General features: G+C 35.7%; 1 protein-coding gene across 1 annotated transcript in view; it reads right to left on the bottom strand.

Annotated features, from left to right (window-relative positions):
- The window catches only part of TDRD3 (tudor domain containing 3), a 161334-nt gene that overhangs the window by 57359 nt on the left and 86673 nt on the right, over window positions 1–17302 (bottom strand). Inside the window, exons 7-10 of the mRNA XM_024767216.1 lie at window positions 15698–15847; window positions 10053–10193; window positions 5524–5680; window positions 4634–4759 (exon numbers count right to left, since the gene is read on the bottom strand). Of these exons, the coding sequence (XP_024622984.1) occupies window positions 4634–4759; window positions 5524–5680; window positions 10053–10193; window positions 15698–15847 (574 nt within the window). The remainder of the gene's footprint in view (window positions 1–4633; window positions 4760–5523; window positions 5681–10052; window positions 10194–15697; window positions 15848–17302) is intronic.

Genomic DNA, 17302 nt, shown 5'->3' with positions numbered 1-17302 from the left:
TCTAGATTTTCCTTAGAAAAATGGCCAATATTTTCTCCCATCAATGCAGAGTTAATTTTAGAACGTAAGATTTATGGAACAATGACCAAATTCTGAGGGAAAACCAAAGTGGAGATTCAAGTTTACAAAAGTAAGAGGTTATTCTGGGCTTTATTTTCAATTAAAAAGAAACATGAAATCATGAAGTAAGCAGAAAAACAATTCATTAACTTGCCTCAACTGTTTATTTTACTATGAACCTCAGCTCACCTAGGAATACCTCAATAGTATGAGAATTAATAAGAGAAGGAATAACAGAATGACCTTTTTTTTTGCAAGATACCTGAGGAGGACAACACATCAAGCATTTCCATTAATCCTGTCACCTTTATTGTAACAGGACTGCATGAAGACAGAGCCAAGAGAATACAGGCACACCTTGTTTTATTGCGCTTTGCAGATATTGCTTTTTTTTTTTTAACAAATTGAAGGCTTGTGGCAATCCTGCATCAAGGAAGCCTACTGGCACCACTTTTCCAACAGCATTTGCTCACTTCCATTCTCTGTGTCACATTTTGGTAATTCAAAATATTTCAAACTTTTTCATTATTATTATATTTGTTATGGTGATCTGTGATCAGTGATCTTTGATGTCACTACTATGACCTGCTGAAGCCTCAGATGATGGTTAGCATTTTTTTTAACAATAAAGCATTTTTAATTAAGGCATGTACATTGTTTTTCCAGACATAATACTATTGCACACTTAACAGACTACAATATAGGATAAACTTTTTTTTTTTTTTTTTTGCGTTACGCGGGCCTCTCACTGTTGTGGCCTCTCCCGTTGGGGAGCACAGGCTCCGGACGCGCAGGCTCAGCGGCCATGGCTCACAGGCCCAGCCGCTCCGTGGCATGTGGGATCTTCCCGGACCGGGGCACGAACCCATGTCCCCTGCATCGGCAGGCGGACTCTCAACCCCTGCGCCACCAGGGAAGCCCAAACTTTTTTTTTTTAAACATAACTTTTATATGCACTGAGACTTGCTTTATTGCAATATTCACTTTATTGCGGTGGTCTGGAACCGAACCTGCAATATCTTCCAGGCATGCCTGCATAAGAAACATCTACAAGCATGATAATCTTCAGTCCATATATGTATCAATTTATTGTCCCGCTGCTTGTGCTCATGTTTGTTATCATTAATCTCCTCTGATGCGATGTCAGCATCATGAAAGAAAGAGTTTAGGGTGAGAAGAGCTATTACTGAAAGGGTAAGTTTCTCTGCTCAAACATTTAAAACAATGAAATAGCAAACCAAGCAGTATTTTCAAGGCTGCCTGTTTAAAGGATTTCTTAGCCATTCAAAACAACTAGTTAGCCTTATTTTGGCAATAAAACTTTGAAATAAAGAATGTAATATTATTACAGATTACAAAAATGCCAGATCAGATTTGACTGTTGTATTCAAAATACCTCTGCTAAGTCTTTATATTTTGTTTAGTGTTGCTTACACTAAGTAAATGATAAAAAGGTTTACACAAAGTAAATAATAAATTCTTTTTAATAAGCATTCCTATGACCTTTTAAATTTGTGGTTTCTTCTGTCTCACAAACTAACAGTAAGCTTCTTTGGGGCAAGAGCTACAAAATCCATCTATTACCATGAATTTTCTGAATGAGGTATTTTATTAAATTTTGTATCCCTGCTGCTTATCATAGACCAGGTACAAATAAATACTACATAAAATACTGCATATACAGAATGAACAATTTCTTACAACACATACACTTGTAGCCTCACTTCAGTCTCAATCCCATTTTCCACCTTGCCAACGGACAAATTTTTTTTCTGAAAGCACCAAACTTTGTTACTGTCATGCCACAAACCCTTTCATGGCTTTACACTGTCATTTGGATACAGTAAAAACTCCTTAGGACAATATCCTCTTGATCTGGCTCCAGACTACCACTTTTACATCTGGCCTTATACCTCTACCTCTCCCTTAACCTCCCAGGCATAGGAACTGGCGTTCTGCTGCCTCCAAGCCTGGACATGCAGAGTTCCCTACATCTGGACCGCCCTTCCCCCAACACTCCTCCTTTGACCTGTTTAAATGCCACCTACTCTAAGAAGCCTCTGCCTATCTCCCATCTTGGTTAGCTGGCCTCCCCACACAGTATTTCTAGGAAAGAACAGAAATTTGCTTCTCTGAGAACAGTGGTTATCTAGTAGGACAGAAAACTCTAATGTAAGTTGGCGAGGGTAATTTCTGGGGTTAGGATGATCAAAGGAACATGTGAATTTGGATAAAATTTAAGAGCCTCTACAAACATTAGAAATACCTAATTTTTTAATTTGGGGATTTATGAAGGTCACAGGTTATATTCCTTGTGAAAATCTAGGGTGTGAAATACTATTATAATGTCTATATCTTTCTCATATTCTAGCTGACTCTGTACCATATTAATAACAATAATGTAAATACAAAACAGTCTACTAAAACAATATCCAATATTAACATATGTGTTTATAAATTTCTGTCCCCTCAAAAGTAAATCTCTCTAACACTGATGTTTAGATTTCAGAGTATTATTCATGTCATGTATGTTAATTAACTTTAATACCTTTTCCCAAGTGGAATGCTAGTATACTACATTTTGTTGGTATAGGATATGTTCTGTGAGAACTGAAAGCTGATAGACACACAGGTCACCGTAGATTACTATTCTTGGTCTCAACTTCATTAGGATTTAGTAGAGACTCTAGGAGTCAAAAGCAAATGTAGGGAGACAGAAGGATAAAAGGAAATCAAAGGAGCTCTGATTGGGATAGTATAAAGGAAGGTTGGGACAAAAATATCTAGAAGTCAGATTTTAAGAAGCAGTAGAGATTCTCCTGCTAACCTTGCAGAAGCAAACATGTGAACTGACTAGGGAGGAGGTCATGTGGCAAGGACCTGAGGGCTTCTAGGAGCTGAAGGCACTCCCCAGGAAACATCAAACAAGAAAGCAAGAATGTCAGTCCTACATCCACAAGGAAGTGAATATTGCTAACAACTAGTTAACTTGTAAGAGGACCTTAAGCCTGAGGCAAGATCACAGCCCCAGCTGAAATCTTGATTTTAGTATGTGAAACATTGATCAGAGATCTCAAGTAAGCTGTGTTTTGACTCCTGAACCACAGAAACTATGAGATAGTACATTTGCATTGTTTTAAGCCACTGACCTTTTGGTAATTTGTGAAACAGCAACAGGAAATGAATTCATCACACTTTTTTTTTTTTTTTTTTTTCGGTACACAGGCCTCTCACTGTTGTGGCCTCTCCCGTTGTGGAGCACAGGCTCCGGACGCGCAGGCTCAGCGGCCATGGCTCACGGTAGCCGCTCCGCGGCATGTGGGATCTTCCCGGACCGGGACACGAACCCGTGTCCCCTGCATTGGCAGGCAGACTCTCAACCACTGCGCCACCAGGGAAGCCCTCATCATACTTTAAAAGCAAGAAAATATTGCTCTTACATGTGTCTACTTACAAATCTCATCTACATTCTACATCCAACATTTGTTTTTCAAACAATGCATTATTTTTTCTTTGTCATCTAACAAAAGATTCCATTTTCATGAAATCTGTAAACTTCAAATTTGTTATAAAAAGCGTTTTATCTCTGAGCTTAAATTTAATTAAAAATATATCTGAAAGAGAAAACTAAATCTAAAAGAATAGTTCCCTAACTTTTTGGAATCATATATTAAAATCTTACAATTCTAGAAAATATTTATCATATTCCATATTTCAATTAAAAAATAAACATTTAACATGATTATATCTCTTTCAGTATTATGTTAATCACTAAAATATATCATACTAAGAAATATATCACAATGTGGGAGCATACTCACTCACTGTGCTCATTTAAACCTAACCATAATCACATATTTTCATACAATGTGTAATATGTAGAGAAAAAAGAGACCAATTTCACAATCAAAAAAGTTATATAAAGTTATATAGTAATTTCTCCAACATAACAATATGCTTTCATAGCTAAATCTGTCATCTAGTAAACTGAGGGAAAGAGTTTGGTGATATTGCCCATCATACAGTTAGAGGGCAAAATAAGCTTTAATATTTTCAGAATGCAACAATTAAAACTTTCTTCTGTAGTTTTGTCAAACAGGAAATTTGTAATTAAATAAATTTGTAAATACCCAAGAGTAGACATTCACACTGTCAGTATATTATACCTTTTTTGTACAATTCCAAATAAAGTTTGGTGTTTCAAAAAGAAATCTACTTTAGGGACTTCCCTCATGGTGCAGTGGTTAAGAATCTGCCTGCCAATGCAGGGAACATAGGTTTGAGCCCTGGTCCAGGAAGATCCGACATGCCATGAAGCAACTAAGCCCGTATGCTACAACTACCGAGCCTGCGCTCTAGAGCCTGCGAGCCACAACTACTGAGCCTGCATGCCACAACTACTGAAGCCTATGCGCCCAGAGGCCATGCTCCGCAACAAGAGAAGCCACCACAATGAGAAGCCCCCACTTGCCACAACTAGAGAAAGCCCACACGCAGCAACAAAGACCCAACGCAGCCAAAAATAAATAAATAAATAAATAATAAAAAAGAAATCTACTTTAAGCTGGCTTACCTTCCACACTCAAAGTCCCCATTTTAGATTCCAAGAAGTCAAATAATGTGCTTGGTGCTGATGGCCTTGCATTTCCCAGTTCCTCTTCATCTTCAGATCTTATTCGCCCCCTGCCTTTTCCTTTACCTTAAGAAGTAAAGCAAGACATATACATTATACATGCAAAAACAAAAGAAGAATATACACTCAAATATAATCAGCAGACATCTTAAGTAGAACTTTATATATTTTTTTTCATATTTTTCTGTATATTCTACATCCACGAAAACAAAAATGTTCTTAAATGACTATATTAAGTAGCATCTTTAATCCTGATCTATCTGGAAATTTGAATTTGTTCATGTAAATTATCTTTTAAGGAAAATAAATCATTTTTATATGATTTTTCTTTAACCACTTTTTTTTTTAATTGAAGTATAGTTGATTTACAATGTTGTGCCAATCTCTGCTGTATAGCAACCACTTATTTTTTAAAAAGAATATAGGACTGGGACTTGAAAAATCACATAATACATTTGACCATACAATAATTTTAAAATAACATTAAATAAAAGTCATGTTCCTATTAATTATTAAAAGTTTATAGACTAGTCATTTATACAAATGGCCTAGTTCTAGAAATAGTTAATAGAGCTAGTTACTTCATATTTTCTGTATTATTCATGGCCTTGTTAAATAAGGTATTAGACCTACTTTATATAAAGATGAAGACAATGAGACTAAGAATAACCTACATAAGACTGTGGTTCCCAAACTGCTGCTCCTTCCACTTACCATAATGGTAAATGAAGTTATAGCCTTCACAGCAACAAAACCCAGTCTTTGTCGACAACATATATTTCTCTGAAAATCAAATAATACTGTCTGGCACATTGCTTAATGAATTGTACCTCTCAGAGGTGGACCCGTAACAGGTTTCTGTTTATTGCTGTTAAGAAGTACATTCAGTGCTGCTTCTAAGTTGTTGCCATTATCCATGAGAGCTTGCCTTGATGCTTCTTTACTAAAGCCCATTTCTGTTATGTGTCTCAGAGCCTTCTCATCAACCTGTAAAGAACGAAGAGAAAAGTTATGCTGATAGCCAATAAACAAGCAAGGTATAAGTTTTTAACTACATGCTGTTTTTTAACTAAAAATTACATCTGATGTTTATGGAAAAAATGTGATATTAATACATCACTTGCTGTTTTTTCATACCAAGAGTCAAGGAAGGATCTGTGATATGCAGGGTTGTGCCTTGAGTACTTTCTCTGTATCATTACAAATGCAAAACAAACAAAAAAGAAATTTTATATGTCAGAATAAGGCTTTTGAAAATAATACAGGCAGTGAAAACTACCTAATGAAAAATTTTCATGGTTGATACTTCTCTGTCCTAAGGAAGTGCAATTTATATAGCACCTCTCCAAGAATGCAAAGTATAAAAAGAAGCTAACAAAATGGTACCATCTCAGTAGCTTGTTTTTTTTTCTACTCTCTATTGTTTCAGTACTCTGCTCTATATTTATTAGCAATACTATCTATGAAGCTTTGACAGCCTGTACCCCAAATAAAAAATCTACTTTACAAATGTCAGAACCCCAAATCTTGAAAAATCTAGACCTGAGTAGAATTAAAGAACTGTTTAAGTAACATAAACATATCCCATGAAGAAATTACTGAATCATAACCAGCTGAGGAATACATAACTAACTTTTATACATTTAAGAGTTAAGATGGATATGCTTTAAGATAGCATTACACATGGCATGCATGGTGCAGACAGCTACTCTGATACCCATGTAGACGTTGTTAAAAGCACAGCACTTTTTAAAAAATCCTGTTTTTAAAACCCTGACTTTTTTTCAAACCCTGATTTTGTGACTTCCAAAGACAAAATCCTTTCTAAATATAGTAGCAACGATCAACAGATCAGAGCTGACACGTAAGAGAAAATTTACATCCCTGCTGTAGATATACTAAAGTAAATGTAAAAAGGATTAGACATTAAAACTATAATTCATCCTTCTTATTCAAAAACTTATCTAAATGTAAAAAAAAATCCTTCCAAAGCCTTTCCCTCTCCTAATGATCTCCCAAGTAAATATCTAATTAAGAATATTATCCCATACATAGAATTTAACCAAACACACTCAAGAATCAATTAATATCCAATCTTGGTATAACTTATTGTACCTTTCTTGTTAACCTGATTTGCAGTTAACCAGTTAACTCTCATTCAGTGCTGTTGGCAGGGCCATGCTCTCTCTGACAGATTTAGGGAAGAACCTTCCCTGCCTCTTCTAGTTTCTGTTGTTTGCTGGCAATCCTGGGCATTCCTTAGCTTATAGATGTATCACTCCAGTCACACAGCCATCTTCTCACTGTGTGTCTTCAGGTCAACTTCCCTCTGTAAGTGTCTATCTCTGTGTCTAAATTTCCCCTCTTTATACGGAGATTAAATTAGGGTCATATTGGCTTAGGGCCCAACCTAATGACCTCTTTTTAACTTGGTATCTCTGCAAAAATCCTGTTTCCAAAGAGAGTCAGTCACATTTTAAGGTACTGGTGGTCAAGACATCAAACTATCTTGTTTGGCGGGCGGGTGGCATGGGGGTGATGGATGGGACACAATTCAACCTATTATACCACCTATTATCAAAAATTATTTTAAGAACCTGTCAAGTGACATCCCAATCAAGTCCTCTTTCAATTGTTGAAAATAAAGAGCTGAATACCATGCAACATGCAAAAGAACAGGGTTCCTGGTCATTAAAATTTCAAACTGTCCTTTTGATAGTCTCCTTCATTCTTTTTTTTTTTTTTTGCAGTACGCGGGCCTCCCACTGTTGTGGCCTCTCCCGTTGCGGAGCACAGGCTCCGGACACGCAGGCTCAGCGGCCATGGCTCACGGGCCCAGCCACTCTGCAGCATGTGGGATCTTCCCGGACCGGGGCACGAACCCGTGTCCCCTGCATCAGCAGACGGACTCTCAACCACCACGCCACCAGGGAAGCCCTCCTTCATTCTTAAATGACAGTTTTTCTGAATACAGAATTACAGGTGAACAGTTTTTTTTTCTTTCCGTACTTTTAATATATCACCCCACTGCTTCCTTGCCTCCATACTTTCTGATGAAAAATTGGCCATTTATTTATTGAGGATCCCTTGTATTTGATGAGTTGCTTCTCTCTCACTGCTTTCAAGATTTCCTGTCTGTAGCTTCCAACAACTTGATTACGTGTCTTGGTGCGTCTCTGAGTTTATCCTATTGGAGTTCACTAAGCTTCTTAGATTTGTAGATTTCATCAAATTTGGGAATTTGGGGGCATTAGTTCTTCAAATATTTTTTCTGTACCTTTTTCTCTTCTATTGGGAAGAGAACATACACAACATAATGTGTATGTTGGTACATTTGATGGTACCTCATAGGTCCCTTAGGCTCTATTTTTCTTCATTTTTTTCTCTTTCTGCATCTTAGACTGGGTAATTTCAATTGCCCTATATTAAAGTTCACTGATTCTTTCTTCTGCCTGCTCTAGTCTGATGTTGAACCTGACTAATGAATTTTTTTATTTCCACTACTGTACTTTCCAGTTCCAGAATTTCTATTTTGTTTATTTTTATAATTTATCTTTATTGATATTCCCTACTTGTTCATATATTGTTCTCCTGATTTCTTTTAGCTCTTTGTCAATGGTTCCTTCACACCTCTGAGCATTTCTAAGACAGTTAATTTAAGTTCTTGTTTAGTAAGCCCAATGCCTGAGCTTCTTCAGGGATAGTTCCTTTCAATTTCTTTTTTTTCCTATGAGTGGATCATACTTTCCTGTTTTATGGTATGCTTTGTAATTTTCTGTTGAGAACTTAAAATTCTGAATACTGTATTGATGGTAATTTTGGAAATCAGATTCTCCCTCCTCCTCAGGGACTGCTGTTGTTACTTAATGAAGACTGCAGCTGTAAGTTTGTTTAGCAGCTTTTCCAGATTTTCTTTTGTAAGGATTTTATTCCTTGTGATATGTGATCACTGGAGTCTTTGTTCCATTATCTCCCTGGTCAGCCAATGACCAGCCTCTTTCTTCATTAATCACCACTCTGTATGCTGCAAGAGTTTGCCTTGACTCCAGAGTTGTAAAATAGTTGCTTCAGACAATGTTTGTCAGCTTAAGAGTTGTTTTGGTGGACAGCCCAATTTCTGGAGCTTTCCATTCTGCCATCTTTGTGATATCACTCCCTTCATATGTTTTTACTCCTCACAACAATCCCAAACTGCTGGTCTTTGGTGTTCTATGGCAAGACATCCCCAGATGAGGGTTCTCAATTCACTCAAGTTTAAGAGCTTCTTGAGTTAGAGACTGTGTAGTTTTCAACTTGCTGTATCCACTCAAACCTGAAAACTGACTTTTTTTTTTTTTTAAAGAAAGAGATGATCATGTATTCAAGGAAAAGATAGTCTGGCTCTGTTATAAACCTATTCTCCTTGGCTAGTGATTGATTTAGGAGTGGGCATGTGACCTAGTTCTAGTAAATGAACCATAGACGGAATTTACTGGAGATTTCCAAAATTATTTTTTTATCTGATAAAACAGATCCACACCCAGATAAATGTCCCCTTTCCTTCTTGCCTTTGAACTTTTTGCAAGAAGATTTAACACACAGAGAATCCTGTAACCCAGAGAAGAAAACCAAGAAACTAGAGAGATGCTCACCAGAGCTCCAACACTGTTATACTGCTGAATTTACCAATCTTTGTAACCATCTATCTCCAAATTTCTTGTTATATGGGGTGATGAAACCCCATTATTTAAGCTAGTCTTAGCACTCTACAGACAAAATCACCCAAAGTCATTTAACCTTTAAAGGCAGGGGAAAATGAATTCCTGTCAGTTCCCTTATATCTGAGGACACTGTAGCATACCAGAAATATCTCTGACTCCTCCCATTATCTCAAAAATCCAGGAATATTTTGCAATTGAGTCTATAATATACATTTTCCATTTCAATATATTTTTCCTAAAGAACACAACAAAACAAGATCACTTTAGACAAAATTTGAGAAAAGATGTGGGGAAGGTAGGGAACGGCCCATAACTGTATGGTTCTGATGCATCATCTTTTAGAATATAATTTCTATTGAGCATTTTCTGTTTAATTTGATGACTTTTTATCAATCCATTCTAAAAGACATCATTCAGACATTAGAAAGTTAAGTAAAATGTAAATTTTACTTAAGTAAATTATTTTTCAACCAATCCAAATTTTCCATGGAATAACTGGAAATTATTAACTGGACTCCTTAATGAAAGCCTTCTTAGAGTTATGACACCTATTTATAATATACTCAAAAAGCCAGTGGTGGTTCTGAGAAAGAATTTAAAAATCCAAGGCTATTAAAGAAAAAAAGACATAAAGTTTGTGGTTGGTTCTTCAGTCTTACCAGTTCTCTATAGACACCTTCATGTTTTCCCTCTGATTTGTTTGACTTTTCTTTCTGTAAAATCTCCCTATTTCGGCTGCCAGCAGCACTCATGTTGAGATTACTTCTAGCACCACCACCACCTCCTCCAAATGTCTTGGTCTTCAGATAACAGAAAGATAAAAGAAATGTAAATAAATAACATTTTAAAAAGCTCTAAAGGCTAAGCTATGACTAAAATCTGAAGTAGTTAAGTTTCTTAATTATGTTTTACAGGAAAAAAATGAAATGTTAACTAATTCTTTCTAAATATCTACTAGTCATAATCTCACAAGTCCAGGTGAGGCAATTAAAAAAATTACATGATTATAATCTTTAAATCTCCAAGGCAAATCATCAGAATAAACTTAGGTAGACAACAATATAAAAGAAAAGAAAATAGTACAAGTATTATGGAGATTAGGTGTCAAAAATTATTCTAGGGTAAAATACTTGATTGATATCATGAGACCTGAGTTACAAATCCAGCTACATGGCAAGGCTTTCTTTAGCAAGGCACCAAACCTATCTAGGAATCTTACATTATGTTCATGATTCTATGTTCAGGATTCTAGAATGTAAGAAAGCAGACAAATAATACAAATTTTAACATGGGATTAAAAGTCTCATTACTAATTTATTATTTAAATTAATTACCACATATGCTATATCTTACCAACTATGTATAAAAGCTTTAAAGTCCATATTTCTTATTTTGTCTGACTTATTTGAATAATTATATGTGTAATTAAATTTAAATTTGATCTCATTTTTGTTTTGTCAAAACTACAGTGGAAAGACTAGAACATAAACATCGGTTAGGAAAGATACAAATTCATGACTGAAAAGCATTCCGCAGTTATTTGTACAATATTAAATTAAATATCTGGTTATATAATATCTTTATAGTTTTCTAAGAGCTAATAAAAGCAGAAGCCAAGACTTGATTTTTATTAGATATAATTATCAATATTTTTTAATGTATCTTAAAATGATTACAATAAGAAAACATCCTAGATATACATTTATATGAGACTGGGAAATTATTTTGAATCAGATGAAAATGTAAAGAAATAGAACCTGAAAAATAGAAAAATGATGTGAGATAAGCATCAATGGACAACATATTAAATACCTCTATTAGGTAGTTGATACACCACAATATTTAAGTTTAATTCAAATCAAAATTAAAACTACATCTTCAAAGACCAAAGACCCATTACTGGATTCATTCAGTTTCTGGTTTCTGCAATTCCAGCAAAAAAAGAAAATAAATAGCTTTGGAATGTCTTGATAGCCATTGCTTACATAACCACAAGGAAAAATGTGAGTTTATATTAATGTGATACAAAGTTTATTAGATTGGGAGACAATGTAGTACAGGTAAGAATACAGGCTTAAGAGCTACACAAGGCTGGGACTAAATCTGTACTGAGCCACTTCCTAGTTCCCGCCCTCAGGCAAGTCACTTAACTTCTACCCTCCGTGAACCTCGGGTTTCTCATCTTTAAAACAGGGACGAGAGAATTCCCTTGTGGTACAGTGGTTAGGACTCCACGCTTCCACTGCAGGGGGCAGGGGTTCGATCCCTGGTCAGGGAACTAAGATCCCACAAGCCACGTGGACGGCCCAAAAACACCTACCTCACTGGGATGTTGTGAGGATTAAGTGACATCATCAACATGAAGTGATGAGTTCAATAACTGGCACATAGTAAACACTCATAACAGATGGCAATATTACTGTTTTGCTTAATATATTAGAACATAGTTACCTGAAAAGTCTGGATCCTGACCTGTTCCAAATTAAATATATTTCTGGAATTTAAATTATGTAACTCCAAAAGTGCTTTTTATTTTGGTGCCAGTGAAATAGTCCCATCTTCTGGAGGCATTTCCTTATTATTTTCTTTCCATTTTATGGATTAAGGAATAGGATAAATAGCATTTTCAGAATTGCTTTTCACTACTTTAAAACAGTTGTTACCCACTAAACATACAAATATCTAGAAACATCACAACTTAAACATTACCCATAAGGTAACTGATGTTGTCGTGTATGAGCCACACCATCCCGTCCATATTATGTGAATTAGGCATCTGTGACATCACCACCACCATAAACCCCAAGTGGGCCTTGCTGTCTTGCAATCTTACTACATTTTCTTAGCCCATTCACCCTCCCAATCTTCTTTAGCAAGGCACCAAACCTATCTAGGAATCTGTTACATTATGTTCATGATCCAGTAATAGGATTCTAGAATCTAAGAAAGTAGACAAATAATACAAATAATAAAAACCACTATTTTACATGTTCTCCTCACTCCTCAAATCTCAAACATCTTCTCCCTCATTGTGCCTGTTTGACCATGCTTACTTCCTCACTGAAAAAATGGAAATAATCACTAAAGAACTTACATAGATTTTTACCACATCAACCCACCCACTGATATCTGCACACTTATACTTTATCTTACCAGCATCTACATGAATGATAAAGGAATGTGGAGAGAATGAATGACTCCTCTAACTCTACATTAATTCTCAGGCCACATCTTACATGACTTTTCAACAGTCTTTGATAAATTCAATACATCATCCTCCATGAAATAATTTCTGTATTCTCTTGTTTTGATCCTGTCTTACTGGTCACACCTTGGCTGGTTCAACTTCTTTCATTCAACTGGTAAGGTTGAAATGCTACAGGGTTCATTCCTTCTCCTTTTCTCTTCCCTTCAGCTCTCATTCCCTTGGTGATCTCATTTGACCTCATGATTTTAAATATAATCCATACGCCTACTGTTTTCAAATGCATACATCCAATCCAAAACTCACCTTTCAGCTACACTCTTCTCTGTATTACTGCCTATTAAACATTACCACATGGATGCCTAAGATGTACCTCAGTATTAATATACTAATTATATTAATAACACCCTGTTCCACCCTGGCCTTCTCCAGTACGAAGTAAGCAACTCTAACCAGCCAATTTTTCAGGCCAAAACCCTTGAAGTCATTCATGACACCTCTTTTTCTCTCAAGTTCCATCTTTAATCTCTCAGAAACTCTGATGGCTGTATTTTCAAAATACCAGCATCTGGCACCACCTACACAGCTGCCATTGCTACCAAAAAATTTTCTCCCCCTGTATTACTTCAGTAATTTCCTAACTTGTCTGATTCCCATCTTCCAGAAAATAGACATCAAACAAGATTTTGGAAAGAAAGTTTGTCTGAGAAAAATGTAAATCAAAAGAACAACTCTCCTATAATCATTAAGAAACTGATATACTCCCAATATCCTTTTCTGAAACTCCATAATTTTAACAGCTTTTTGGGAAAGAAGAAATGCATTTTATGTAAACTGTGCAAAATGAATTAATTTCAGAAATATTAAAAATGATTTTTAAATGTCTTAGAATAGAGAAAACATTGAGGAATAGCAATAGTCACATTTACTGAAGGCTTTTAGCAAAGGACTATTTTAACTGAGGCAGTGAGACTATAATTAGGGGCTCTCAGCTTCTCAGCATTATTCCAACTCTATTTCTTAGTTAGGATATGGCTGTGATCTTATGTTTACTATGCCTGACTTCTACCCTAGTTTACCATTAACTTAGCTTAGCTTGTTGGACGAAGAAAGCTGTTGATGTATATCGAGACTGAAGATTAGTTATTCTATAGGCCTCACCCTTGTTCCTTATTCTCCAGGAACAGCTAATCAAAGATTTATGACTTAATGTTCCAACCACAAGCGAGACTTGCTAGCTACTTAGAATCATGTGATCAAGAAAAACATCCTGAAAATGGAAGACAGCCCCCTCCCCATGAGCATGTAGCCCTTTCCTCTTTCCCCTATATAATCTCCAAGCAAAACTGGCGAGTTGGGAGTTGGTTTTTTGGAACATACATCTACCTTCTCCCCAGGATTCCTGGCTTCCTCAATAAAGCTATCTTTCCTTTAACCCAACACTCTCAGCATTGGATTCTTGAGTGACAAGCTGCAGAACTGGAGTTCAGTAACTATATCATGATCTGTGCCATGCAGTATTCTAAATGTTTTAAAGATTAGCAATTTTAATTCTCACAGTTTCATAGATAAAGTAAATATGGTACAAAACTTAAGTAACCTATCCAAGGTTGTCAGCAGGACATGTTTCCTGTCTGCCTGATTCCAGAATTTGTGCTCTTGTCCCCTACATAAACAGGACAGAAAGACACTGCAGGAAGAACTACCAAAATTCAAGAAGTCTCCTACTTAAAATTTGAATTTAAATAGGAAAACAGCTGTTAGCTAAGATTTATTACTGGTTCTGAACAAAGAAACCTATTTCAATACCACTGGTTAAGAAAAATCTATCTAAGCAACGAATTCATGAACTAAAATTTCTTGTCAAAATCTAAAAATCAATAAATAACTACAGAAAACACCTATTTCAAATAAGCAAGCAATTACAAATAATGAAAAGAAAACCTTTTGATAAAGGAGGGTATGTATAAATGCACATATCATCCAAAGATAAAAATTATTTTTTACTATACATTAGATTTAAGAATGTTAAAAATGTTAATCCTGAGCCATTGATTTACCCTCTAATGTTTACCTGAATTCCTCAAAAATTTCTATTATAGGGGAAAATTATCCTCAAAAAGTATCATCTATCCCAACTAATAATGGGAAACCCTCTGCCATTAAAAAAAAAGAAAAAAAAAAAGTTGTGTTCATTTGTATACTGTTAAGAAGAAAAGAAAGTGGGAGAAAAGAAGCGTGGTTTGCTAGCAAAGGTAACTTAATGGAATTGTTAAGGAGACTGGAAAAGGAATGTTTATGAGTAAAATATGTAACCATAAGACTCCAAAAGGCACCAGGGCATTTTCTACTGATGGAATGTGGAAAAAGAATGTCAAAAGTTTGTTCAATTAGTTACTTTATGTGAAAAGACAATAATGATTGTGAGTAATCTAAATAGAACATAATGGCAAGGAATAAGACAAATTCATAATGATTTAGTTTCTTACTTCTTTGCTCTTTGCAACTTCTGCAATAGCAGCAGTCCTTTGCTTTTCAAATTCATCATTATCATTTGGAGGTTTGACAGGCAATGTAACTTGTAATGTCTTTCTTCGATCAAGTTCTCTGCTATCCACTTGGACATGAGATACACACTTCTGGCAATAATAAATAAAAATAAATTGTTTCAGTAGTTCCAAAAGAGATGCAAGTTTTTCATAAGAAAGTAATGTCTTCAAAAGAAATATTTGTACCACAACAGCTAAGAGCCCATAAAAATACAATTATTTCCCATAGATTTAAAAATAAAGGTAGAGGGCTTCCCTGGTGGCGCAGTGGTTGGGAGTCCGCCTGCCGATGCAGGGGATACAGGTTCGTGCCCCGGTCTGGGAAGATCCCACATGCCGCGGAGCGGCTGGGCCCGTGAGCCATGGCCGCTGAGCCTGCGCGTCCGGAGCCTGTGCTCCGCAACGGGAGAGGCCACAACAGTGAGAGGCCCGCGTACCGCAAAAAAAAAATAAATAAATAAAGGTACAAAGCTAATTGAAGTAACATAGTAATCTAAATAGAACATAATGGCAAGGAATAAGACAAATTCATAATGATTTAGTTTCTTACTTCTTTGCTCTTTGCAACTTCTGCAATAGCAGCAGTCCTTTGCTTTTCAAATTCATCATTATCATTTGGAGGTTTGACAGGCAATGTAACTTGTAATGTCTTTCTTCGATCAAGTTCTCTGCTATCCACTTGGACATGAGATACACACTTCTGGCAATAATAAATAAAAATAAATTGTTTCAGTAGTTCCAAAAGAGATGCAAGTTTTTCATAAGAAAGTAATGTCTTCAAAAGAAATATTTGTACCACAACAGCTAAGAGCCCATAAAAATACAATTATTTCCCATAGATTTAAAAATAAAGGTAGAGGGCTTCCCTGGTGGCGCAGTGGTTGGGAGTCCGCCTGCCGATGCAGGGGATACAGGTTCGTGCCCCGGTCTGGGAAGATCCCACATGCCGCGGAGCGGCTGGGCCCGTGAGCCATGGCCGCTGAGCCTGCGCGTCCGGAGCCTGTGCTCCGCAACGGGAGAGGCCACAACAGTGAGAGGCCCGCGTACCGCAAAAAATAAATAAATAAATAAAGGTACAAAGCTAATTGAAGTAACTTTTAAGTAATTGTAACTGTTAAATGAAAGCTACACTAAATGTAGGCAATCTAAAACAGGGCACATATTGGGTTGGCCAAAAAGTTCGTTCGGGATTTTCTGTAACATCTTATGAATGAACATGTTGGCTAACCCAATATTTAAAACATACATCAAACTAAAAGATCTAAGTTTCATTTTAGGATAATGACTTAAAATAATGTTAAATTTCAAACAGTCTAGACTATTGCACAAGAAGTAAATTCAGTTTTTTATTAAGCCCTTGATTTCCACATTATGCCACAATATCCATGAGGGTTTATAGTTATTTTAACATATAGAAAGATGTCTCTCATCTTATAAGCCGAAAGCTAAAAACATACTCCCTCCCCCTAATCAGGCTGCAAGGTTTTAGGTTTTTAGTCTCTTAAGACAAATTAAGGAAGCCATCATTGTTTAAAAATAAGTCCTGAATTCTGTTCTCTCTTCTAATTCTAGTAGCAAAAATCCTATAAAATGAACCTTTTTCAACTTGATAATTTTAAAGAGGAATAAAAATATGCTCTCAAATAAATGTGTTATACAAATATACAGATTTTTGATTTTCAATAATATAAATATAAAATAGCTGACTCTAACACACAGCCAAGCATATTCTGTCTTTAACCCATGTTCAAGGCTAAGATGCTGAATAACAAATTTTCACAATGGACTTCATAAACAATATTATTTAAGCTATAACTTTTAATATACTTCCTAATACAAAAAAAGCTATAAACACACTTCAAATTCTTGAAAATAATTAAATCATAAGTCTCTGTGAGCAATTTTTGAAAGAAATATTATCACCAGAATGTTTAAGGGGAAAGAAAATTCTTACAAACACAGCATTTGTTATTTTCAAATATAAATTATTAAAATGTTTACACTCTGTTTTCATTCTTGGGGTTTTTCACTGATAGAAATAAGAATATCATCAGCACAGATCATGCCTCCTTTTATCTTGACTGTCCCATGTTCCAAATCACAATAAAAAATGACGTATGTTTTAAATACTTTCAAAATAGCCACGATGCAAGAA

Source organism: Neophocaena asiaeorientalis, unplaced genomic scaffold, assembly GCF_003031525.2.
Source record: "Neophocaena asiaeorientalis asiaeorientalis breed wild unplaced genomic scaffold, Neophocaena_asiaeorientalis_V1.1 scaffold127, whole genome shotgun sequence".
Classification (NCBI taxonomy): domain Eukaryota; kingdom Metazoa; phylum Chordata; class Mammalia; order Artiodactyla; family Phocoenidae; genus Neophocaena; species Neophocaena asiaeorientalis.
Note: the sequence above shows the minus strand (reverse complement) of the source record. Positions and strands in the feature narration are given on the sequence as shown.